The sequence below is a fragment of the Trachemys scripta genome, chromosome 5 (genome assembly GCF_013100865.1).
Source record: "Trachemys scripta elegans isolate TJP31775 chromosome 5, CAS_Tse_1.0, whole genome shotgun sequence".
NCBI classification, from domain to species: Eukaryota; Metazoa; Chordata; order Testudines; family Emydidae; genus Trachemys; species Trachemys scripta.
Window position 1 is genome coordinate 8963148 of NC_048302.1, and position 27739 is coordinate 8990886.

General features: G+C 42.4%; 2 protein-coding genes across 4 annotated transcripts in view; one reads left to right on the forward strand and one right to left on the reverse strand.

Moving 5' to 3' along the window:
* PURG (purine rich element binding protein G) overlaps positions 1 to 15622 on the reverse strand; it is a 34127-nt gene extending 18505 nt beyond the window's left edge. Inside the window, exons 1-2 of one of the 2 annotated variants that reach the window (XR_004645813.1) lie at positions 15579 to 15622; positions 13524 to 14606 (exon numbers count right to left, since the gene is read on the reverse strand). Coding sequence is in view for 1 of the 2 variants with exons in the window: in XM_034771200.1 (XP_034627091.1) it covers positions 13577 to 14593 (1017 nt within the window). In the remaining variant the exon portion in view is untranslated. Of the gene's footprint in view, positions 1 to 9911; positions 14607 to 15578 lie in introns of those variants that run through there. The other variant, XM_034771200.1, reaches the window with a different exon arrangement.
* A 266-nt stretch (positions 15623 to 15888) lies between these two features.
* Positions 15889 to 27739, forward strand: part of WRN (WRN RecQ like helicase) — a 106529-nt gene continuing 94678 nt past the window's right edge. For both annotated transcript variants that reach the window (XM_034771199.1, XM_034771198.1), the window contains exon 1: positions 15889 to 15968. The gene's annotated coding sequence lies outside the window, so the exon portion shown is untranslated. The remainder of the gene's footprint in view (positions 15969 to 27739) is intronic.

A 27739-nucleotide genomic window follows, 5' to 3' on the forward strand; every position in this document is an offset into this window, starting at 1 on the left:
AAAAAACTAATTTTTCCTTTTCTTTCTTGTTTCTCCTTTATCTCCTGCAAAGGAATTTTTTGTATTTTATTAAGTGCTTCTAAAATTTCATGTTTCCTTTTTCATGTTGGAATAGTTCAGGAATTTTCAGTTAGCTAGTTAAGATATTTTTATATAATTATGGTCAGTGTACTAACAACATGATTCAAAACAAGAGAAAACTTTTTAAAAGGATAAAATTGTTGCACCAAGTTAACATTTTTATGGGTACAGCATTTAAAGAGAACAATTTAGTTAAATGTCTTGGTTTGCTACAGGGACAATTACTCAGTAATTTTACTTTAACGCAATGAATTTTCTTTAAAAACAAATTCACCCTTTTTGGGAGGTTAGGGCCTCATTTAAAAATATTTAGTTACATTATTGTAGCTTTTTTTGATGCACTGAAAACAAATTATTTTAAACAGGTCTATTTTGTTAACAAGTATACATTGAAACAAGGTTCCTTTGTGCGCCTTAATTTTTAGTAGGTGAATCTCACGTCGTCTGAATAAATTCCAAAATCGGTGACCTTTTGTACAAAATGAATAAACTGACGTGTCTGATATGCAAACAGTCCACTGGAACTTGGAGAGAAGCCCATTTTTAACAAGTAATGCATTAGGAGATTAGAAGATAAAGGAGAACAGCTCATTGAACATGATTGGCAAGCAAAGGAATCCAAGCGCTGCTGCAGACATTAGAGTAGAGAAGAGCTGCACAATCAGATGTCACCTTATAGCAGAGACTGACTGCTGAAGCTAATAGGGGCGTGCAAACCTTTTCAATTTAATTGAGACGGTCTTCTATGTAATGTTTAAACTGGTGAAAGTTTCAGAAAGACATTCTGCTCCTCAGGCACAATGGAGCTGTCTGGGTGAAGCTCATCTGTGCAGGAGACAGAGCTTTCTTGGGGCCATTCCAAGGCTGTGGAATAAAATTCCCCAGCAGGTACCACAAACCTCAACCACCTCCACTACTAGTATAAGGTGCACTTCTTCATCCTACCTTCTCTGATATAAATATCCAGGTTACTATGTGTACATTAAAAATACAAAACATTATACTGCACATACAGCCGGGGACAGGAGGAGAGAAAGAACAATCCTCATGTGACAGATGCAGTCACATGCTTAAATGCACGTCTGAAAGGCACTCAAATATTATGGTGATGATGGCAGTATCAAATAGAAGGAAATTTTATCTAATTTTATCTGCATTACATTATCACATTACCTTGCTTTACACAGACTGGATGAAAATTTGACTGAGGAGAATCCAATCAGCTTTTCAACACAGTTAGATTTTCTGGGAGGTTGAATTACAACCCCACCAAAAAATCACCCCCCCAATTCAAATAAAAAAATTCCTCACCTCATTGGATGGGCACTTGATTGTCAGGAGTCTTAGATGCAAGTTATTGGAGATGAAATTGTATGAAGCTCTGCACAGAAAAGAGTATCTCCAAAGAGGTCATTAAAGGCAGTGTTTCCCCCAAAGTAGTTACAAAGAGTGGGTCTGCTTGGCATAACCACCCCCATGCCACCATATTTTCCAATCAACTGTTGGCTATTCTGGGTTACACATTAAACATGCTGCAAAATGAAACGCGCGCACACACACACACACACACTTTTTGAACAAGCAGCATAACACAGTATATCACTGGAGACCCAGCAAGCAGGGGCAGCTCTAGCTTTTTTGCCACCCCAAGCCCCCCTAGCCTGACTGCCAGTCCCTGCGAGGGGGGCAGTCAGGCTGCCTTTGGCGGCATGCCTGCGGGAGGTTCCTGGTCCCGTGGATTTGGTGGTATGCCTGCGGGAGGTCCGCCGGTCCCGCGGCTTCGGCGTACCTGCCGCTGAATCCGCAGGACCGGCGGACCTCCCACAGGCATGCCGCTGAAGGTAGCCTGACTTGGAGCGCTGGTGCCTGGAGCCGCCGCTGCCAGCAAGAGTTGCCTAAAGCAGACTTTTGGAAGAAGCAGAGACTCAACTGTAAAGTTGGAAAGATAATGGGTGAAATCCTGGCCACACTGAAGCTTATGTCAAAACTCCATTAACTTCTGTGGAAGCCAGGATTTCATCCAAGGAGATCAATGTATATTGCTTCCAATTTTCAATCAGATCAGCCTGTAGTATGGTCACTTTGAAAATGCTGAATTAGCTACAACAATATTCTTAAAGAAAAATCATTGTTTGCTGGTCTGTCAGAAAAGAATTTTTTTTCCCCTCCCAATCAAAAACCTTGGTTTAATGTTAGATGCCTTTTTAAGGCTCCTGACAATCAAGATATCACATTCCTAACTGCAAGCAGCTCAAAGACAGAGGAGTATGCCTGAGGGAACAACGACAACAACAACAAAAATGCACAGGTCAATCTACAGCAAGCAGAGAAAATTGTTAGATGCAAGTTATTTGATGAAATTGTATGAAGCTCTGCACAGAAAAGAGTATCTCCAAAGAGGTCATTAAAGGCAGTGTTTCCCCCAAAGTAGTTACAAAGAGTGGGTCTGCTTGGCATAACCACCCCCACGCCACCATGTTTTCCAATCAACTGCTGGCTATTCTGTGTTACACGTGAAACATGCCGCAAAATGAAACTATAGTAAGATAGATCATGAACACGCAGCGTGCAGCCCTATTGCACCCACATAAAAATTGAACCTAAAATTGTGAATATTTAGACCCCAACATTTTCCCTTTGTTTTAAAGCAAGGCTTTTATTAAGTTGGGATGATTATGGGTTTATTTGTATGCTGTTTCTATAGTGTAAGATCAGACCAGCAGAACGTGGAAGAGTTGAATTAGCCAATGTTGTCTGCTTGGGAACTTTTTTCTCTTATGACCAGCAGCTGTGAAACTAGAGAAGTTGCAAGCTGGGGGTCTCAGAAGTGAATGCTTCAGTTTTAACTTTTATACTAGCCTTGCATTTTTTAGTTATTTTTGAAAAATTGTAAATATATTTTTGCAAGATGGTACTAAAAAAGAATCTTGGTGGATCTCATGACCAAGAACAGCTGATGTTAATGGACCCCGTCTGTCTGTATCTCAGAATGGGTTTGGCTCCTACACCTATTGAAATCAATGGCAAAGCTCCCCATAACCTTAATGGTGCAGATTCAAGGGCAGAGTTTGTGGCTCTGCCGAGTGACTGATTGGCCATACATTGGCAGCTCTACTGACCTTGCAGAATTTCCAGGCCAACAGGTAACTGAAATGGGGAGATTCTTCACTTCATAAAACTGATCTAACCAAAAACCAATGGATGATGCCAGTAACATGAGAGGGGAAGTGCCCCATTACAAGTTGCCAATGAATTCCCGAAGAGTAGGTATGTGGGGAGAAGCAAACCAGGCCACCATCTTAAAAAATGATGGAAAAAAGTGCAACTGTTGCTTCTAGATTATGGGCAATGTGATGCCACCACACCTGACAAGAAAGCCTGTGATTTCTTCATCCCCAGGCCTGGCCACCAAAGGGTAGTACTCCAACAGCTTGGGACCTCTAAGATTTAATACCTACAAGCAAGCAGCTTCTAGCCAGCAAGCAAGTCTGTCAACATTAACCAGCTGAGACAAGAAAACAACAGGCTAATCTTTTCAACAGCAGTATTAGCCTCTTCCAAACCTGAATGAAAACTCAAGAGTTGCAACCACCATCTTGGCCAAGTATGAACCTTTTTTGCCCTTCAGATTACTAAATTACTATATAGTTTACTCCCCAGTCTCAATAATCTAGAATGTTTTGGCATACATGAGGAGGTCTATATTAAAAAAAAAAAAAATCCTCACACATCTTTACATTCTCCCTAGAAATTGCATTGACACAAACATTTACCCTCTACCTTCCTTTATATGCTGGAGGGATTCTGTGATGTCTTGAAAATACAACTTATCCAACCAAATTATTTCTGCAGTCAGATCATTGCCAGGTCCTCCATTAGTGGGATTTGGAAAGGCTGATTTACAAGAATAAATTTTTTCACCAAACGAAATACTCCTGATTAACACAAGACTTTCACTATCTGCGGAGGAGAGCATACAGATAATACGGCACTGTAGCTTGAACTCACAAATGCTGGCACAATCTGCACGAGCTTCAAATAGTTAAAAATGGGGTTAAGTGAAAACATTTTGACACCCATAAGACAGCACGGTAAATTCAATACTTCATATCTGAAAACCATGGGGAGGAGCAACAGTTAGGAAAACTACAACCTTTTTTGTGCATTATAAATATAAAATAAAGGGAGCTAGACCCATATAATTAGCTTGCCTAACACCTTCAATAATAAGAGATTCTCGTAACCTTTTTTGAGAGGTTCTCACACCTCCATTGTTTGCAACAGGTCTTTGAAATTCAGCCAGAGAATACCCTTAGGCAAGAGAAGTGCCTTTTCTTTGTCCTATTAAGTTATGTTAAGAGATCTACATTGTTAAAAAGCACCATTTGCTGGCTGTGGTTTGTATTCCTCAGAAAAAAAATTGGCAGTTAAAAGAACGTTAATATTGAACAGTCGAGTGCTCAAAATGTAGGAAATACCAGAATTAAGGTTGCCTGTGCAACCTTAATTCAGCCCTCTTGTGCATATTCAGGTGAATGCAGTCTTTAATTCATAATCTCAGACTATTTTTTTCCCCAAAGAAGCTCTTCCACATTCAGTGCACAGAGTGTCTGGGAATGAGGCAGCTATCGTTTTTATACTCATCATTCCATGTATGACATCACGCCTATTTTATTGCACACATTCTAACCCTGCAATGAATATGGAATTAATAAATTCCTCTTGGAATTTTCTGTCAGTCACCACAGTAGTATCTGAGTGCTTTGCAAACATTAATGGATTTATCTTCACAACACCTCTGTAAGGTAGTAAGAGATTTTTTCCCATTTTACAAATGGGTAACTGAGGCACAGACAGAATAAAGCCAAAACTGTCAAGTGGCAACTAGCATGTGCAACCTTAATTCTGGCATTTCTTAACTTTTGAATACTTGACTTTGCAATCTTAACATTCTTGTACTGTAAATCTTTTTTAAAAAATATAGGCAATTCCATTTTTTTAAAACAATCAACAAATTCCATCTTTTGGAACCTTATTGACTCCCCGAGTTGGGTCAGCAGCGGGGCTGGGACTTTTAAATCCATCACACAGACCTCCACCACTTGGGCTAATGGAGTAACTGGTAGCAGCAGTAGGCTGTTATCTTCTATGCAGACTACAGCATTAGAGGGGAATGAGACACACACTTCGCAATGGGTTACATAACTGTTTAATGTTAGAAGAATGCTGGGTTCAAATTCCAAGTTTGAGAGACAGTGTGGTCTAGTGGTAACTGATCCTTCTGCTTCTATCCCTCCCATTCCCCTGCAGGCCGCTTCTGTTCCTGTCCTCCTCTGCTCCTCTTCAACAGAATGTGTTAAGAATGTAACTTGAGAAGTATTTGTATGGATTTAAGGTTGACCCCAAACACTGAGTGCATATATTGCTGGATATTTTAATCAATCAGTTACAGAGATCCTGTTGGGCCACCCCTCTGAGTGTAAATACATTTTTTTGCATTAACAATTAAATGTTTTCATAGTAAAGCAAAGCTTGCTATTTGCAATATGTACCGAACATATCTGATTTAATTAAAAAAAAAAAAAAACCTACTTGCTAGAATTTTTAGCATACTATTGAATATCGACATATTGTTAACATCCTGCCCTCCCAATCTTTCTCACACACTCTTCCTCCTCCCCCCTGGGGTGTTTGTGTATTTTTATAAATATTATATGGGGCGTGTGTGTGTGTGTGTGGAAAGCTTCAAAGTCAGAAGTCTTAGAGTAACTGATATGCACTACTTTTCTTCTCTTGGCTGAATCTATCCACTTTAAAGTTATCTTGTTTGTGATCCATATGGTGCATAGGTTGAAATTCATACTTACGCCATGAAACATCCCTCTGCCCACTGGGTGAATTTCACCCAGTGATTAAGAAGCCAATTTAATTGGCAGTATTTAAATTAACAACCCAAATCCATGAGCTGCATGATTTTCTGAGTTTAATATTAAATACAGGTAATGTAAGAGAGGTTTGATACATAGGTTTTAAAAATGTATTTGCAAAAGTTTAAAGGGGCATCTTTCTAGGTTGGTTTCACAACTGCCAGTTTCCATCGGAAAGAAGCCCGTCAAACAGGAAAAAGGAATAAGAATGTGTATCATAGAATGGATAAGAAAGGGCTGAAAAGATCAGAAATAAACTTACTGTAAAAAAGTCTTGATTCTAACAAATTAAAAAACATGACAGGCTTTGGTTATATACTTAAAATTATTAAACAGTGCTTGGTAGAACTATTTAATTGTATTAACCACTGAAATGCTGTGTTTACATCAAACTGTTCTCAATGCTTCAAACTGATGCTTTGATAATCCTAGAAAATCAGCTGTTATTGATGCGGAGGCTTTTTTTTTTTTTTTAGCATTTTTTAAAACACTGATTTAATTTAGAACCTCTTATGAACTCAGCCAGGCACATTCTCTTACAGAGAAACTATGAGACCATAAACATGATGCATAGCACAAGATAAGAAAACGCTTTCAATGTTACTTGACTCCATGGCTAAATGTTTGCCCCAGCTGGGCACTGATGACCTTTCTTATGCCCATTAAATAGACAGTATTTGAACCGCAAATTGTTGATTCTGGGTAAAATCCTGGCCCCATTGATATCAGTGGCAAAAACTCCTGTTGACTTCACTAGGGCCAGGATGTCGTCTTTGTTATTCATTCAGCTGGCTATTTTATTCTATTCCAGAAGCTCCACCATTTCATTAAGTGGAATTCTATCAGAAACACACCCTTTCAGCTACGTTGTGTTTAATTTAACAGGTTTTGTAGTTTACCAAAAATTTTACTTGTTAAGTGTTCAAGTTACCCCAACAGATGGAACTTCAGGATAAACACTGGAACTCCAGCAGGGCTGTAAACCCTCCAGGATTGTCCCGGAGTCTCATTAGGTCATGTGATGAAACCTCCAGGAATACGGCCAACTAAAATTGGCAACCCTAAACTCCAGTGATAAAAGTTTGCTAGGTCTTGATATTTTTAAAATACTACTGTCCTGTACATGTATAAATACAGGTGGTACACAGACCTCCGGTGGGGTAAGGTTTTCATGAAAAGCACTTTGTTATAGAGAGAGCTGTTAATCCCATAATATTTAATAGGCTGTCACCAACATTTAGAGCTTCCACAGATTTGTATTTATTTATTTTTTTTAAAAACAGCTGGGCTAAAAGCCTGTTTTTAATATTTCAAAATACCTGATTCCAGGAATGTCCTGTCTCCTAACATGGATGTTTTTATTCTGTAACCCCACAAATTCTGCCATAAACAAACTCAGAAACTAGGATTTAATAGGGCTAATAGACTCCTAACATAATAATGAACTGCAAGCATTTGCCATGTAAAGAGAAACCAATAATCTTTACAAGAATTGTAGTCAGATGTAGGTTTTGGTTCTCTAAACAAACAAAAAAATCTAATGAGTAAATCTTATGCTACTGTCCAATAATCATACTTGCTTACTTTTCATTTTTTGTAGTACAATAAAATTTTAATGACTCCAGATGAAAGCAAAAGGACAATGAGACTACCTTAGATAGTATCAATAATGTAAAATAGCTATATCCATTGCTGAATTGAGAATACACAGTACAACTATAACTGCAGATTAAGGTCTCCAAATTCAAATACAACTTTTTGATACTGTAGTACCCAACTGCTCATAAAGACGGTATTCACAAATTGGTCCAATCCTGTTCCCACTGAAGTCATTAGAAAAATTCCCATCTGCCTCAATGGAATCAGGATATGGGACAAAACTTAAAGGCAAAAGAGCTACTATCAAAAATAATCATTTGATGGGCCCTAGTCTGCAATCCTTAGTCATGTGACTACTTGCACTGGGATTATGTCAGCTTCAGCAAAAGTTGCAGGACTAGGACTTCATTTGTATTTAAAATTGTGAATATGCCTATCCATGTATTTGACATGTACACTATTACAAATACATGCACACATATACTTGATCCGTAAATACTTTGCTGTAATTAATTCTAGGATTTCTGTTGATAGCATGTGTATATAAGAAAATACTTCAAGTTGTTTGTGGCTGGCATTTTATATGTAGTGTACTTTTTACATTTCTCACCTAACTAAAGAAAACTGTTCCAGATCTGAATGATTAAAAAGCATATAGAAAAGACAAGGTGATTTTTTAAAAGCCATGACACAGAAGGATTAAAATATTTTCACCTTAGAGGAAATAGCACAGAAAATAAAATACAAGATGGATAGTTTTTTTAGGACTTATTTTGTAGATTTCGTATATATTGTATTTACAGGAAACATATGTATGTACAGTTGCAATGGGACTATAGCCTGCTTACTAACTCATTTTCCACACGGTGAAAACACTGTACAGTAAAACCAAACCACAAAATAAATGCATTTCCACTGCACAAAATTACTCCACTTTTGGTTAAAAGGGTTGTCAGTCAAGCAAGCAACAGTTCTCCTCCCCATAGAGTTTAAGTCATTTTAATAGGCCACTGAAGAAAAAGGATGCAGCCATTTGACTAAAATACATTTAGCAGAAAAAGTACGTTAAAATTGGTTTTGGTAATTTCGTTTGAGCCTTTACACAAACAAACCTGTTTTAAACTCTTCTAGCAGCGTATTTGGGATTTTACATTTATCCTACCTAAAGATTTGGAGCATTTGGGGATTTAAAGACAGATTTGAAACACTATGGCAGCTAACAGTAAACCTGCATACAAAGCTGCCAGTAAAGCCTAAGACTACTTATTTCAGGAGACACCTTGAAATAAGTTTTTATTTTTTTTCCTCCTATTTTTCCTTCAGCTCTACTGAGAGTCATATACCATCCCCTTCTCCACCAAACTTCAAATAAATAATACATCAAAACATTTAAATGCAGAAATCTTAAAAGGGGTGCAATAAATAATATATGTAACAGCTCTCAGTGAAATAACACATTTAACCAAACTGTGTTCCAGGCAGAAACTGATTTTTAAGTCCCATCTTTAAACTGTGCACTTCAGATAAATATATTATTTCACTTTGAGCTACTGTGGATTTACAATATACACATATTGGATTTATACATATTAAATACACATATGAAGCACTTATGATAAAGAGCAGATTGCTAATATATTGAAGCACAGTTTCTTTCTGGATAAAGTACACACAGATCATTGATATTTATATTAAACGTGTATTTCAAGTTTTGTTGCATTAAAATAGATTCCCCACTCTCTTAGGTGCAGGAGTAAATATTGCTGCTTCTGAAAGTGCCTAATCAAGAATTTCTTTTAAGTTTGCTATGTTCTCTGTATTTCATGAAATTTGACAGTCTACTTGGTCACAGTTGGTGAGATGTCCTACATAGTGCCATGGTGGTGAACCTTACCATTCTAGTGCAGGTAACTTTCCAACTCTCCCATAGCACTATTACAACCAACAACATACTATATCTGTACTTTAACAAGAAAGAAAGTTTACACACTATGGCTGGAGTCAATACAAACTGGCTAGTTTCAATACCACAGAAGCCCACCTAATCCGCCCCACTCCTCCAAATCAACATTTCTGGGATTATGAGGGCTTCTGTGACAGCAAAGTGTCACAGAAAGCTAAGTGAGATGGAGTTACTGAACCCAGCTCTATAAAGATTATGAGTACAAAACATAGCTATACATTCATTACAAAATGTTTGGAGCCTGATCTTTCAGAGATGCTGAGCACCCACAACTCCATATAAAGTTAATGGGATTTGTGGATGCTACCTCGGGGGGTGGGGGGAAGGGGTAGGGGAGGGGAAGAGGGGGCGGTGGAAATCAGACTTGTGGTTTTGAAAGGATTTTTAATAGTGCCTGCCTTCTCTACCATACCATTGTAACTGGATCAAGTGATTACAACAGAGCTCTGACAGACGTGCATACAGGAGACCACCTCTTACAGATTTAGGCTATATATTACTGAAGCACATCCTACAAAACTAATAGCAGAAATGTGCTTCTATTATTTACAAAATATAAAGTGCATTATTATTTAATTATAGAACTGACAGACTTTCTGCCTGGACCACACAGCTTTAAAACAGAGGTGAGGGCTTTAATGTAAAATTCTCTCATGAGAACCTATTAATTCAAGAGATTCAGACTGATGCTTTTCACCCTGTCCTCTTAGAATTGTTTTTGGCCATGCTCTTTAGTGCAAACAAGCTTGTGTTCTTCTCAAGTTTAAGGGTCAGGCAGTTTTAGGGCTTAAAGAATGACCATCTATTTAGAATGCACTGGGAATTCAATATTCCTTTGTGTTATAATGGGCCCTTCTGCACATAAGCAGCATAATACTGCTGCTCTCTAAAGCTGGGAACACACTGCCAAAAATAATGAGGAACCCGTTTCCAAATGTAACCAATGTACGTTTGCATTGCTACATTTTGCGTTTGTTGGTGTTATGCTTGGATCATAGTATTTGCAATCAGTGCTTTACATGTCTATGGAAAACTAGTAGTCAGTGTTTTAACTGCAGATGGCTGGCTCAAGCGTCGTCCCAGATACTCAGGTGCGTATCACCGTGTGAGAGTAAGTGCACTAGCTGATTTTACAAAACACAAGGCAACACTTACCTGTGTATCAGAGCTGAGAATTGAGCTTGTTCAGCAGCCAGAAGGTACTGACTTCCTGGGGTAATAGTTACAATACATCAATGCATTTCTGAAGGCCAATTAATAAATACAGGAAACCTAATTATGAAGCAGTGATGCAAACTGATACCAGTCTATATCTTCACTGGAGCACTTTCAATAGCTAATATATAGTCTGGCTCTAATTCTCCAAAATGGCAACTTGATAGGAATAACAATGCCACTTTGCACTGGTTTGTTTTTTAAACCTGTGAAGGAAATGTATTTTTTAAATTACTAATTACTTGCACAATTAAAATATTTTTCTCCATTAAGAGCAAAAGAACACATGGAATGCAAGATTATCTGCATTGCACATATTACGTTGGAACAATTTCAATGAATGAGCTTTTTATATCGAGTGATACAAACATTATTTTAGACTAGAAGATGCTGAGTGTAGAGGGGAAAATCCACGAGAAGATGAGGTGCAAGGGGAGAAGTGAGCATAAAAAGGTTCTTACATTCATAGTTCCAGATTGCTGGAAGTTTTGACAAGTTCATCACTACTTTAGGCACTGTGATGGGCAGCAGCAATCAGTGAGATGGTAACTTAGGCATTGATGAATCATTCACTAATATTCTGCTATCAAGCCAACAATTGTTATTTCAGTATTTTTTTTTTTTTTTTTTAAGTACTTCACTATCCAATAGGAACCATTAGCTCTAGGACTTAGGTTATAACCTTCAATTGCTTGGTCATGGCCCAAATGGCCCATTAGCAATTCAAGTGACTAAATAAGAAAATTTTGCTTTGGATTAGAAAATATCTGAAACAGCAATCAATACATTAGTGATTAGTTTATGGTATTTTTTTGACACTAGGCCAACTGGTTGTTAGCTCTAAGGGAATCACCTAAAACAGTGAAATTAACTTCTTTACATTTTTCTTTTCTGTCACAGGCGTAACATGTTCCTAATAGTTCTTTGCTGACTTTGGTGCAAGCTTTTTTGTAGTTTGATCATTTTTAGCACCCAAACTAAAGGCCAGATTTTCACTTAATCCCCACATACAGTCCTTCTTGATATTACTAATGGTATATCAGATCAAAGACATGATAAGGTGTTTGAATTTAGTGTGGCCTTCAAGTGTGCAGGCAGATTAAAATTAAGACTGGGGACAATTTTGGGTTGCAGATAAGTGTGTTTAAACAGATTAAACTTTACTGTTCGGATTAAAAGATAGCACACTCAGCTACTTCATTAAAAAACATGATTTGGGTGGTGATAAATTTCTGTAGATATACAGTAGCACTTAAAAAAAAACAACACATAAAAAAGGTAGGCAAAATGGAGTCTCTAAGCAAGGGATTTATAGCCCAATCCAACTCCCATTGATTTCAGTGAGAGATGAACTGGCCCCTAAATGCTGAAAAATTTCTTCATAAAAATAAATCTGTTTTTGCTTTGAGATCCAAAAGCATTTAGAATATTCTATGTCCCCTTTCTAACTCAACCCTCCTGAACAGATAATGCTACACATTTCCCCTCCAGGCAGAGTATTTGGATTTCAAGGCAGCAATCTGTGGGAACTTGTAGCTCCATAGTCTTCAAGGGGACTTCACGCAGGCCTAACAGTCTGGCCACGTGAATCAAATTGCAGGATCATGGCCCCAGCTTTAACATGGTGGGGAAGGAGTGATGGAGGTGGGGGCATAGATATTATCTTGGAATACTAAAACCTATAAAAATAATAATTTTTAATGGAAATGCTGGCACAGCTTTAGCCATTGCATTGTAAATGCGCTACCAATAAGTGTGAAATTAGAGAAGCATTTTTATACCAATTAAGTGGTGCACCAAACTCTCCCAAAGGTTTTTCCTCAAAGTAGAAGGACAAAACCAGAAGCTATCCTCATACTTTTAACATCATACCTGTGTTACTCATACAATTGGGAGAAAACCCTGAAAACCCACTTGCAACAAACATTCAGCCACCAAAATGCCCACTTCCCAGCTCCTTGCTAGAGCCCCCCAAACTACCAACAATATAAAAATAGTTTTTTGAAATTTTGAGAGCACATAAAAAATCCTCAACCTTACATGATGTAATATGTAGATGAAGAATGGATTATTTTCATTAATTTGGGATAACCCATCACAATTAAAACACTGCTTTACTTTTCTGTGGCACTCGAATTTTTTGGTTACCACAGAATAATTAAGCTAAGAAATTAATATTCCACTCTTTGACAATCCCTTATAAAGGCTTGACCTGCTATCGAGATTTTATCCATAAAGAACATTGCTTAAAATTCAGTAATTAGTGAACACTGATTTAAAATGTCTACCTTTCCTCGTATAAGTAGATAAAATGCATACAAAGTCAATTTTTGTGGTAAATGACCTGTAGTTAAGCTTTTCAGATTTTAACTCAGCATGGACAATATTCAGTTCTGGAAAACCCGTCATAAGCAGAAACCAATACTTTTCAGCATAAGGTACGTCTGGCTTTTTTGTATCATGTTCTAGTGCAACACAAGCCTTACCTATACTATTTAAAGGTCAGAATGTCAGATTTTTGTGCTGATATGCATACTTTCATAGTCTTCAATACTTGAAACAGCTGATTCATTTAGATTTGGGAGGCTGATATTCCCATAGGAATTAGAGAGATGTGTTGGGTGTCATTTAACATAACCAGACTTCAGAAGTATTATATACTGGAGTTATTACTAACAGGAAAAGGATTTACAAAAAATGGGGGGCAACTTCTTCAAACTACTAAATATTCAAACTACCTCTAGCCAATTTATGGTTTTCTGTTTTGCCTGACGACCAGTTCAAACGCACTCTATTCCAGACCCTCTTGCTCTTCACCACTGTCACCTGTGACATCCATTCTTTTCTCTTTATGGCTGTTGTAAATTCTCCTCATTTCTTCTTCATATTTGATAAAGTTTTCCCCAAACCTTGTCCACGCTTTATACGGGACAGTGATGGTGTTACGGTAAGGTGGTCTCACCTCACTTACCTTCAAAAAAATGCCATACCTGTTAGATCCCACATCAAAGTAGAACCGCTTATTGTCCACCCTGAAGGAAGTCCCCTCTGGAAGCTCAAGGGGTTCATCACCCCCACCTCTTCGTTCTTCTATATCTCCCTCCCCATATTCTTCAATTAGCTGGACCAAAGCATCCCTGAATTCAATCATCCCTTGGGCTGGAAGGACAATAGTCTGTTCCTGTCCCAAATTGTGGCCAAAATAACCTATCATGCCCGGTCCTCTAATCATGGTTTGTCTAATCCTTAAGAAACGCCCACGTTGATTCTCCTTCAGGTCTAGATAATACTTCCTGTTGTCTCTTTCTATATACTCAGTTTTCAGGACACTGTGAGGATGCTCTTCGGATTCAACAGATGCTGGAGGCGAAGGCAGATGATGCTGTTGCCGCCTTCTCAAATCTTGATCTTTGCCATTACTGTGTTCATGTCTATGACTCTGGCTGCCTTTGAGGCCCAAATGGGCATAGTGCTCTATGAAATCTCCCAGATAATCCTTCAGCTCAGCAGCCACAGACAAGGAAAGAGTCAGTTTGCTTTTCCTGATATTTTCCTGCCTGCCTCTTCCTATCCAGACCTCCGCTATCTTCAGGAAGCGGCCTCGGGAACTCTGCTTCACATCCAGATAAAATCGCTTTTTCTGGATGTCCACCCTTTTGGAGGCTAGCTCCTGGATCTCCATGCAGCCCCCCTGAGAGGAGGCAGGATAGTGATACTGCTGTTGAGACTGGGAGTAAATGCTCCTGTGCAGGCTGGAGCCCCCCACACTCCTTCCTCCTGCTCCTCCTCCTCCTCTCCCTCTCTCCATCTTTACCAGTCAGCTGGAAATAACAAATATATAACAGACACAGACCATAATATCAGTGTCAGGAACCTGCGCTGCTTCTCAACATATCTCTGCTCAGTGTTACTTTCCCCACAAAGATGCTTGTACCCCGGGCTCCTACCATGACACTCCGCAACATGGGAAGAGATCCCAATCTCCGTGACTGCTTCTATACTTCCACTTTGTGTGTCACCCTCAAACTTCTCCAATAACCATCCCGTCACAGCCCCCATCACAACTACCCTCCCACCAGCAGCCACCCCACAACGCCCCTCCCCTGATAATCATCCCCATAACCCCGTTTCTGTCACGCTCCCCCTGTCTAGTCTAACTGTCTACCCATAGTGCCACTAATCTCCATCATTACAGCCCCCAGGACTGGGGGATTCCCCAGGAGACTGGGTGTCACTGGCATAGCACCTCTCTACTGCCACACAGTCCTCTGCAATTCCACCCCCGTCTTACCACTCTACTGCCCTCTAGTTTGTCCCTGGATGCAGCCCTCAGTAAACCCCCATTTCTCCCAGTGATGGGGGCCCCAACCACCCAACAGACATGGTACGGCAGACCAGCCCCCCAGTGACCCCCTTCCCCCAGCCTGCAGCACCCCACTGAACCCCCACTCCCCATGACTCCCTCCTCAAGGCTGTAGTGCTCCACTGAACCCCCACTCCTGTGACCCCTACCCTACACGGCAGCCCCACCGAACCCCCACTCCCCATGACCCCCTTCCCCACACAGCAGCCCCCCACTGAACCCCCACTCCCCATGACCCCCTTCCCCACACCGCAGCCCCCCACTGAACCCCCACTCCCCATAACCCCCTCCCCCACACCGCAGCCCCCCACTGAACCCCCACTCCCCGTGACCCCCTCCCCCACACTGCAGCCCCCCACTGAACCCCCACTCCCCGTGACCCCCTCCCTCACCCCACAGCCCCCGTTGCTAGGCGAAGGGGGACACTTACTCCATTACTGCAATTGCCCTTCACCAACCGCCGCCGCCGGCCGCCGCGCACAGTCCCGCCCGGAACCGGGAAGGAGCATCCCCCGCCGCCGACTCCACTCCGCCGAGAAACACGGCGGCAGAACAGGGCCCGCGCCACAGGCTCGGGGGATGGAGCTGGCGCCGCTCTCCCAGCTACCGATTCGGCCCTTAAACTACAACCCCCAGCATGCACCGCGACCGGGCCTCACCGAACATGCGCGTACCCTCGCGTAACCTTCCAGCCTCGGCGGGGGGGGGGGGGAGGTGACGTGTTTATGGGCGACGGGCGGCGAGCTGATGACGTGGCCTGCACGCAGCGGCGCGCGAAGGGCCTGAGCGAGCCGGGGGAGCGTAGGACGCGGCGCAGCAGGTCAGGGGACCCCCAGGCGGAGAGTGCCGTGCGCCGGCCTCCCCTCTCCCTGCGGGTGGGGGGTCCCCGGGGTCCTAGCGCGGGGCCCCCGCCTCCTCCTCCCGGGCCCGCCCGCCCGGGGCCTCGCGGCGGCTGGAGCTGGGTCCGCCCGAGCTGCCGCCACGCCTCCCTGGGGCTTCAGCTGGGCCCGTCCCTCGTGAGGAGACGAGGCTATTTTCGTGGGCCTAGCGGGAGCCCCGCTAGTCACAGTCTGGCTTCCTGTGCTGGGCCACTCGCCCCTAGCTGCAGGGGAGAGGCCTGGGGCACCAGTTTCTGGTATTCATTGCTCTGGCTGCCCTTACCCCGGCCTGTCCCCCCGCAAGTCTGTGCGGGGCAGTGGGAGAGCACTTCGGCCGTCGCTTCTGCCCGGGTTGTCTTCCCACTGCTTCGCAGTCAAGACCACTCCAAGGACTTGTGGCCACAGGCGTCCCGCTTGGGGGGTCCTTTTCTAGTAGTGCCTAGTGAACCTCAGGAGCTTTGTTGGGACAAGGCCGGGCCTCCCTATTTGGGAGGAGGGAGCAGGGATGCTGAGCTGTAAGAGGGAGTGAATGGTCATGTCCTGCTAGTAGGCATACGTGTGTGCGCAGGAGGACATGTGTGCACACACAAATAAAGCTAAATGAAGCAAAATAAATTTTTCTGTAAGAGAATTCCAGCTTCCAAACTCAACATATACAGCACATCTGGGTTGGAGCGACTTCTACCAATATACAATATGTGACTTGCAGGGCTTTGGAGCGGAGCTGGAGCGCGGAGCAGTGGAGCTGCAGGTTTTTGCCTGGAGCTGGGGTGGAGCCGGAGCACAGCTCCAAAGCTCTGGCTGGGGAGGGGACTGTTATGTACGCTTTGATTTCTATAGGGGGATGTGCACTTGCTTTGCTCTAGCGACTATTTTGGGTGGGGCTGTATCTAGGGTATGTCACTCTTTCTCCACCCTTGATGTGAATAACAAGCAAATTACGGCAAGTGGGTTTAAAAAAATCATGCTTTCTGCCCATCAGTGCGTGTTCAGAGATGTTATGGTATTTGGGTCTGGAGGTAAGGGACAGAATCAGCCTTTCTGTTGAGACTGAAGGTAGAGGTATGAGGGGGGAGCATTGTGTGTGAAAGAGGATTCTGAAGTGTAGCGCCATGTTGATTCCAGGATATTAGAGAGACAAGATGGGTGAAGTTAGTCCACTAAGAGATATTACCTAACTTGTTTCTGTAAAGGGGACTCTGGTAATACAGAAAATATCACTTAGCTGTGCTATTTACTGACTGACCATTTTGATAAGTTTTGGTCCATTTTTATAGCAGTTGTTGTGAAGGGAGAAAAATAAATTTTTTGGGTGACTTCTGAGAACATTGATTCAAAGTGAAACACAGTTAAAACAATTCCTGGCTGAAGTTCATTACAGTATATATGTCAACACAGGTGCTAAGATAATAGTGGTGAATGCTATATAAATAGGTAGAAATTAAATGCCACAAGCATTGGTAGTCTACAGATGCTTGTCTACAGTCAGTCTTTGCACAAATTTAACTAAAATGAGGGGGGAGGGAGGGCGGGCGGGCTACTTAAACCAGTGCAGTCTCCTAGAGAGTATAGTGTTTCAGAAACATGTTATACTGATGTAAACTCTGTGGAGAGTCTCCCGATGGATTCTTCCTCCCCATTTGTGTTGGGGAACCCTTTTTGTGCTGCAGTATGCCCACGCCCATAACCCTTATGCATATGCATGAAGGTTCCAAATCCTTTTTCTTTATTGGGATTTCTGCACCCCATAAAATGTGGGGTACTGTGCTTTTCATATTATTTATTTTCTTTAGCATTTATGGCAACAAGTCCCCATGGCAACATGCGGTTGCTGCAGTATTTTCCATGATGTTACAATCAGGGGCCTTTTGGTTTAGATGGGTACATTGTGGCATATTTTCCTGAACATCACCCATTGGCACATTCTTTACAGTAATCTTGTAACTTCACCGGTACAGGATTATGTCAACCCTTCTTTAGGTCTAAAGCCTAATACAGGGGTTCTTCAAACTGGGGGTTGCAAGATTATTAGCTGAGGGGTTGCAAGCTGTCAGCCTCCACCCCGAAGCCCGCCTCACCTCCAGCATTTATAATAGTGTTAAATATAAAAAAAATGCTGTGTGAAAGGGGTCACCACTACAAAAGTTTGAGAACCATTGCCTAATATGACTAAGCTACAGTTCTACAGGCCTCAGCCTGTAGATCTTGCATTACAGCTTTACTTTGTTTATATACCTAATACACATTCATCACTCATAAATAATTGTCAACCTTATACCCCTATAATACTATTGGTTGTACTCATTCCTATACTTGTATCTACCTCTGTTTATCACACATTGATTACATAAGAATTAACCACAACAGAAATAATTATATGAAATAATTGGCTACAGAGAACTGCAAAGAAATAAATGCTAGCAAAATGCCAACCTTTTTTCTTTCAAGGATGTTTTTGTTATGAACAAACTTGTGCATCTACATTAAAAAGGTAGGGTCACACTTCCGGAGAAATTATAACAAGCCTTAATGAGATCAGGCAGCAGATATTTTGAGTCATGCTTTATTTCTATATAATGTTCGAGAAGATTTTTTTTTTTTTTTTTTGATTGGAAGCAGCACAACTTACTAGCAATAATATAACAATAGCATTGGCTGAAAGAGGCAAACTTTCTGCATATCATAGGCTTAAACTGAATTGTAGGCTATATTAATTGCTTTTCATATTGATAATTACTGCTTGTTGCTTTCATCATGGTCACAGAAGAGATTTGGACAAAAATAAATACCAGAGTTGCCTGTTGAAATAAAGAAAATGGTAATTACTAATACTGGTAGTTGGACCAAAAGTTGAATGATTCTGATTAAATGGGCCTCTGCCTAAATCTTTTACTTACCCAACTTTATACTTATTTCCAACTAGAATAATTTTTGATTGTTGGCATTACATCAATTGGCAGTTGATGATGCTAGAGGCAGCTGTGTTTTACTTTTTTTTTTTTTTTTTTTTACACAACTGAATACTGCAAAGATCAGTTTCTCTTTCTGCATCAAAATAGTGAGCATTGTAAAATGAAGCAGTAATAGTGTTTTAACTAAAAAGACAAATTTGTTATTTGTAAAAGCACCTTGATGCAATAAGATTAATGTAAAAGGTCTCTTCTCCGAGGGGTTTATGTACATATCAAGTACTTCTAGTGCTTGAGGGTAAGGCTACAGTTTTGTCACGGATGTCATAGTGGTCGTGGAAACTGAGTTTGAATAAAGTCCATGAAATGTCCCCAAACCAAGTGGCAGTGTGACCTAGTTCACTCAGGTTTGGCATGTCTGCCCCTCCATTTCTGGCTAACTTTCTGTGCATCAACACTATGTGCTAGGGTGTAATACCCATCAAATTTGCCCCTCTGTCCCTGGGACAGGAGCCACTGCTACAGAGTGAGCATAGGATGGGCTCGCTCTCCGATCCCCTCTTCTTCTTTCCATGATCTGTCATTGTTTATCTAAACCTCTGTCGTGGAATGTTTTAAAGATTGGTATGACCATCATAGTCCTACTCGTGTGAACTAGACTTATGGGAGAATAAGACCCTTGGTGTGATGAACTGCAATGCACTAGGGTAGTATCACACATTCAGACTTATTATACCTCTTTATTAGTGGTCTAGATCTAGAAGAGGAACCAAAAGGTCATTAATGAAATTTGCAGAAGATATAAAACTGGATGGTGGGCTGGCGGGACTGGCTTATGAAGGAGACTCTTTGTTGCTTTAGAACCTCTTGTCATGGACCAGGGACTTGTTGTGCTAGGCGCTGTACAAACACCAAAAGATGGTCCCTGCTGCAAAGAGCTTACAGTTTAGGACAAGACAACGGGAATGCAGACAAACAGACGAGGGAGCATAAAGAAACAAGTCAGGAGTGGTTAGCATGCTAGACAGTGGGCTCACCACACCTGCTGCCCAGTGGTTGTCAAGAGTTTGGTAGATATTCCAACAAAGAGGAGAATTAAGAAGAGATGTGAAAGGACAATGAGGTGGCTTTGAGGGTATTTATTGGGAGCTCATCCCATGTGTACAGCATGGTGAGAGAGAGCCTGAAGGTGCTTGTTTAACATGTAACAGGCGGGTGATGAAGGCAGCCTTCATTGGCAGGATGGAGGCGGGAGTTGAGATCTTGATAGCATGTGAGAGATGATAGGCAGTGTGGGATAAGCTGTGAAAGGCCTTGGAAGTGTAAACATTATATTTGATGAACTGGAGAATAGGGAGCCAGTGGAGGGATGCAGAGAGAAGGGAACATAACTCTTACAAACTTTTTCAGGCCTAAATTTACTATAATATATTAAAATCATGAAAACATCTGCAGTAAACATGTACAGCTTAATATTTTTATTTAATTTAGAAGAAAGTCAGACCACTGAACTGGAGGAAGTCACTGGATAAGCAGCTGGAATCAGAGTTTGTTGAAGTGCATAACCAGCTTTTGACAGCAGTAGCCTCTTCTGTAGGCACAGAGAGAATATTTCCTAATTTCAATTTATTCAGCTAATTCAGTTCAATGAATTTCCTCCTCCAATTTATAAATCAACACTAGGGCCATGTCTCCACTACAAAGTTGTCGGTTTTATGTAAGTCGACATCGAGCCTCCGATTTAAGCAAGTCGATCTTGTGTGTCCATACTACGCTCATTGTGTCGGCGGAGTGCATCCTCGCTAGCAGGGCTTGCATTGACACACGGAGCGTTGCACTGTGGTTAGCTATCCCACAGTGCATGTAGCCGAGTGGAATTTTGGGTTAGACTTGCAATGCCTTATGGGACCAAAACATTTGCTGGTGACAAGATAGGGATATGGGAACATGGCGTTAGCCTCCCACTTACCTCCCTCCTTGAAATCGATGGCAAACAAATCAAGCCTTTTTTGCGCCTTTTTTCATAAGCCTGGGTTACCCATGCAGATGCCATAGCACGGTAAGCATGGGCCCCGCTCAGCTGTACACTGTTGTGAGCATTACCTTGCACCTTATCCTGCAGTATTTACACAGCCGATACAGGAGCCACCGTGCGGAACAATGTGATGTCACGCAAGCAGCCCTGCTGGAAGACCTAGAGTGGAGCAGTTTGCAGTTGCTGGCGACAGTCACGCATCACCTTGACAGGGTTGAGCGCTGCTTGTGGGCCCGGGAAACAAGCACTGACTCGTGGGACCACATCGTTCTGCAGCTTTGGGATGATGAGCAGTGGTGGCAGAACTTTCGAATGCAAAAGGAATTGTGTGAAGAGCTTTCCCCAGCACTGAAATGCAGGAATACTAAAATGAGAGCTGCTCTGACAGTGGAGAAGTGAGTGGTGATAGCTCTGTGGAAGCTTGCAATGCTACACTGCTACCGGTCAGTGGGGAATCAATTGAAGTGGGTAAATCTACTGTGGGATCTGTTGTGATCCAAGTTTTCAGAGCAATCAACAGACTTCTGCTAAGAAGGGTAGTGACTCTGGGCAACGTGCAGGACATAGAGGATGGTTTTGCTGCAATAAAGTTTCCTAACTGCTGTGGGGCTATAGACGGAACGCATATCCCTATCTTGTCACCAGGCCACCTTGCCAAAGAGTACCTAAACCGAAAGGGGTACTGCTCAATGCTGTTGCAAGTGCTGGTGGAGGAACTCCGGTTTGTTCAGAAAGTTGCAAGCAGGGACTTCCTTTCCAGACTGCAAAATAACCAGTGGTGATGTTGAGATGGCAATTGTGAGCCTGGGGGACCCAGCCTACCCCTTGCTCCCATGGCTCATGAAGCCATACACTGGCAGCTTGGACAGCAGTAAGGACCAGTTCAACCATAGGTTGAGCAAGTGCAGAATGGTGGTAGAATGTGCCTTTGGGCATTTAAAAGACTGCTGGCGTTGTTTGCTTACTAGGTTAGACCTCCGTGAAAACAATATCCCCATTGTTATTGCTGCCTGCGATGTGCTCCATAATATCTGTGAAACAAAGGGAGAAAAGTTTCCGGTGAGGTGGGGGGCTGAGGCAGATGGCCTGGCAGCCAATTTTGAGCAGCCACACACCAGGGCAATAAGAAGAGCACATTGAGGGCTCCCCATCTCCGTGAGGCTTTGAAAACCAGTTTCAGCAATGATCCACAGTAATGTGACACTTATCTGTATTGTTCCTTACCAATGCTCTTCATTGCATTTTCTCCCTGTAAACTCCACTCTCACTAATCAGAGTGTGCTGAATGAATAAAGAGCCTTTTCTCTTCAATCTGTTAAGGTTTATTATGCACACAAACACATAGAGACAGCAAAGAAAAGTAAGATAACCTGGGGCAAAAGGGCTGAAAACACTGCGGGGTGGGGACAAGGAAAACTTGCTTACAATTGCACTGCAATAACAATCAAACAAAGCAATAACAATCCTTGTACCCTCCCCTGGTGTTGAGTGCAAGGAATACCGGACTCCCTCCCGCCCCCGTCTAATAGGATGTTTGGGCAAGGAGGATGTGGAACTTGGCGACGACGGCAGCAGGTTCAGCATAGGCTGAAGACAGACTCTAGCACCCAGTTGCCTTTCTTGAACCTCAACTAGATGCCTCAACATGTCTGATTGCTCCCTCATAATCTGCAGCATCTCTTCCTGTGTGGCACGCTCTTGTTCCCTGCATGCTCTCCTATCCTCCCTGCCTATGTGCAGCTTGTCGGACAGTGTAATCCCCCATGCTTTTAGCTCCATCTTATCACTCTCAGAGGCGTACATTAACTCATTGAACACGTCCTCCCAAGTCTTCATTTCCGCCTTCTAATCTGGGAAAGTCTCTGCCCCAGTGTAGAGGATGTGCCGACAGACAAGGTTTTAGCTGCAAAGAATGAAAAGCACAAGGATAGCATTGACAGTGCATGCATTGTTTCTGGTGCAATGTTAATACTTTTTATTTAATAAATACCCCTCAATGCACTTCCCTGCAAGTCACAATGTAATCACAACCACTGGCTATTGCAAGAGTCGGTTTGCTGCTCCAGCCAGGGTGAATACAGCCATGAGGCGTGGGCAAGAGAGGTCTTGTGCTGCAGCTTTTGTGAAGACATCCTTGAGATCACTGGTTGGAACTTCAGAAAAGCCTCCTTTTTCCTAGCAACCTGAGGACAGATTTTTGCAAAAGAGGCACTGGATGGGGGGGGGGATAAACAGGAAGCTTCCCACCCCCCTTTTTTTAAAATGCTAGTTGCAATACACAGTGATCCCTTCCAACACAACCACACTATGCTTGGGAAAGCGTGGTTGTGTAACCCAGATTTCACCAAACGGGGGTGGATTACTTGTTGAATTGTTTGCAGCTTAAGGGCTAGCATCCAAAACTTCCCTCCATTTCTCCTAGGTGATCCTATGCGATATCACTCTCCTGAGGGTAGCAGAGACGGAAAGGGAACAGATGCTGCAAGCGTCTGGGTACAGACCTGGCCCTTATGCTGCAATGCTCTGTACTGCAATGATGCCATCAGAGTTAATACTGGAGTGGCGCGGGAAAGTGTCCTACTGTGGTGGATGAAATAAGGCAGCCCTTCCCAGAAACCTTCAGCAAAAGATTGCAAAGAACCTCCATGAAAGCTTCCTAGAGAACTCCATGGAGGATTCCAAGGCCATCCCTGTGCACATAAACAATTTTATCTGAGAGCACCCTCTGCGTAGCTGGAGTGGCCACCAATACCCACTACACCTACTTTTTTGGTCAGATTAAACATAAAAAATAACAGCATGTAACCCTACAGTTTGATTGCAATGTGTACTCACCAGAGGTGCCTTCCCGGCATCACAGTCCACTGGCAGTTGGTCCTGTGAAGGGATGGGCTCCAGGGTTAAAAACAGCTCTTGGCTGTCCGGTAGAATGGATTCTCCACTTGCCTGCCTTGCATTCTCCTCCTCCTCGTCAACAATATTCTTCTCGTTGTTGCTTGAGGCTGCCCGGAGCTCCTGGGAGGTATCCATAGAGAGTTTTGAGGTGGTGGTGGTGTTGCCGTCGAGAATCACATGCAGCTCCTCATAAAAGCGGCATGTCTGTGGGGCAGAATCAGAACAACTGTTCACCTCCCTTGTCTTATGGTATGCTTGCCGAAGCTCTTTTATTTTCACGCAGCACTGCTGCGTGTCCCTCATGTAGCCCTTCTCCCCCATGTCCCCCACGATTTTGGCATAGATGTCAGCGTTTCTTCTGCTGGATTGGAGCTCTGCCTACACAGTCTCTTCTCCCCATACACCAATAAGATCCATCACTTCCTCTGTACTCCATGCTGGAGTGTGTTTGTGGCCTTGAGTCTCTATGATCAGCTGTGCTGACGAGCTCTCCACGCTAATCAAACAGGAAATGAAAATTCAAAAGTTCCCAGGGCTTTAACAGGGGAGCGGCTGTTCCTTGTGTACCTGGCTGATGTGCAGTGGAGTTGAAAGTGCTCTCCAGAGCAGTTACGGCGGAGCACTGCGTGATGCCTCCTGGAGGCCAATTCATTCAAATTACACAACGCAGTGTCTACGCTATCCCCATGTTGAATCAAGCGCTACGCCTCTTGCGGAGATGGAGTACAGAAGTCGACTTTACAGGCCACTTAGGTCGGCAGAAGGAACTTGGTAGTGTAGACACATACATTATTAAATGGACCTAACGTGGCTTATGTTGACCTAACTTTGTAGTGTAGACCAGGCCTAGGTTGTGAGAAGATGAGACCTACTAATTGTACAATCTTGAAGAACATGGTAATTGGAAACAATACATTCAATTCGCTAACCACTGATAATACTTCCATTGTTTAATTAATCAGTAGTTTTAAATGCAAAGCATGTTTTGATAAATATTTACTTATTTTACAGCACATTTAAAGTAATTTTATTTAACTAATTAAAAAAAGTAAGACTGTGTTTGTGTGTTTTTAATTGAATTTCCATCCAAATAGTGTGACAAAAATCATGAATAAAAATTGTTTAGTAAATAAGAAATGCATAATTCACCATTTTTTAAAAATTAAGAATCTGAATAAATATAAATTGTTATATAATTGCTTAAATAAATATATATAGATATAGTGCATCTTCCTGATTAGCAAAAAGAACGCCCAAATTTAGCTGTAAAGGCTAATTTAATTGCAAACCAGCATGTTTACCAACCAATGAGAATCAGCCTTTCTTTAGAAAAATAAGTACAAAAGCAAACTAAGATTAAAATAAATGATTTAACTCAGTTTCCTGCTTGCTGATAAAATCATGATTAAATTGCTTTGATTTAAATCAATCCACACTGCCACACAGAGAACATCTAATTGGATTAAAGTCTGTATAAAACCATTTCAACATAGTGAGGGTACCAGGACTAGCAAAGGTTAAGGACCATTTGATTGGAACCATGGTGGCTTCTGTGGCATGTCTTGGGTACATCCCAGTAGAGAAAACTCTGTAGAACTGCAACTTGAAGGCCAGCATGTACTTTTCACCAGGCACGACTCCATGTGCTTAGCATGGCACTCCAGTGCTCAATTTGGGAGAGCAATGCTGCAGTTTGTATTTTGCTAAGAGCTCCTCAAGGCCACTCACTAATCTCCCACAAGTGGGACTGTACAGAGGCTCTCAAAGAAAGAGAGGTTATCCACCAATCACCTGTGCATTCACACTCAATTACCACCTTTCCCCTCACCTCAGAGTCCCGTATAACATCAGGACACTGGTTTGGGAGAAGGGACAGGAAGTTAAGGAGGTGGAGGCTCTTATAGCCTTAGTTGCTGAACATTTGATGCCATGAGAGGGCACTTGCACATGTGTGCTCTCCTGTCCTCCCCCCACCCTGGTGGATGCTGCCTTCCAGAAGGTTCTGTGTGCTTGCCACCGGTGGACAACTCCCATAAGTGCCAATGCAGAGAGGTGACTCAAAACATTAGGCACCAATAAGTAACTTCTCTTTATCTCCAGTCACTTCCTCATTTACCTAGTCTATCTTGTCGTCTCTCTCCTTGCCCAGGCTCTCCCTCCTTCCTGTTATTAATCTTCTTTCATCTTAATATTGGCCTACCGTTCTTCTACCGCTCACAGTCGTGTTGCCCTCTCCGGTGGCCGAGTGGAGGGGAAGCTGCTGAGGATCTTGGGGGGTGAGCTGTGTGCATTTGTTGTGTTGTCCCGATCTCTGCTACGGAACTCAAGAGGAAGCTGTTAGTATCTGTTAGTAAATATTAACCCTATTCTGTTTGTTTGATTAATTTATATTATTAACTATTCTTTAGAATCTTTATCAACAAAGAGTGTGTCTGAATTCTAAGGCACAGAACGCTGGCCCTGGACCAATAGGTGACCCTATGCAGGAATGTTATCCATCATGCCGTATTTTAAAAACAATGAGTCCTTGTGGCACCTTAAAAACTAACACATTTATTTGGGCATAAGCTTTTGTGGGATAGGTGGGTATTGTAGTTTTAAGAACAGATTGACAGAGCCAGAAGGGTATCCAGAAGTCCTCTACTACAGGACAGGCCCAACAAAGAAAGTAACAGAACACCACTAGCCATTACCTACAGCCCCCAACTAAAGCCTCTACAGCGCCTCATCAAGGATCTACAACCTATCCTGAAGGATGATCCCTCACTCTCTCAGACCTTGGGAGACAGGCTAGTCCTCGCTTACAGACAGCCCCCCAACCTGAAGCAAATACCAGCAACTACATACCACACAACAGAAACACTAACCCAGTAAGCGGTCCCTGCAACAAACCATGTTGCCAACCCTGTCCACATATCTATTCAAGGGACACCATCATAGGACCCAACCACATCAGCCACACCATCAAGGGCTCATTCACCTGCACATCTACCAATGTGACATATGCCATCATGTGCCAGTAATGCCCCTTTGCCATGTACATTAGCCAAACCGAACAGTCTCTATGCAAAAGAATAAATGGACACACATCAGACATCAAGAATTGTAACATTCAAAAACCAGTAGGAGAGCACTTCAATCTCCCTGGACACTCAATAACAGACTTAAAAGTAGTTGTTCTTCAACAAAAAAACTTCAGAAACAGATTTCAACGAGAAACTGCAGAACTGGAATTAATTTGCAAACATGACACCATCAAATTAGGCCTGAATAAAGACAGGAAGTGGCTGGGTCACTACAAAAAATAATTTTCCCTATGTTGATACTCACACCTTCTTGTCAACTGTTGAGAATTGGTCCCATCCACGCTAATTTAATTGGCCTCTTTAGCACTGACCCCTCCCCCCCACACTTGGTAAGGCAACTCCCATCTTTTCATGTGCTGTATATTTATACCTGCTTACTTGTATTTTCCACTCCATGCATTTGATGAAGTGGGTTATATCCCACAAAAGCTTATGCCCAAATAATTCGTTAGTCTCCAAGGTGCCACAAGGACTCCTCGTTGTTTTTACTGATACAGACTAATACGGCTACCCTTCTGAAACCAGACATATTTTAACAATCTGTGGCACCTTCATGTCTATTAAACTCCAAATATTCTTGGAAACAATCTCCTTAACATACTCTCATACATACATATAGGGCAGTGGTTCTCAAACTACGGCCGCCGCTTGTTCAGGGAAAGCCCCGGGGGGGCTGGGTCAGTTTGTTTACCTGCCGCATCTGCAGGTTCGGCCAATCGTGGCTCCCGCTGGCCGCGGTTCACTGCTCCAGGCCATGGGCGCTGCAGGAAGGGCGGCCAGCACGTCCC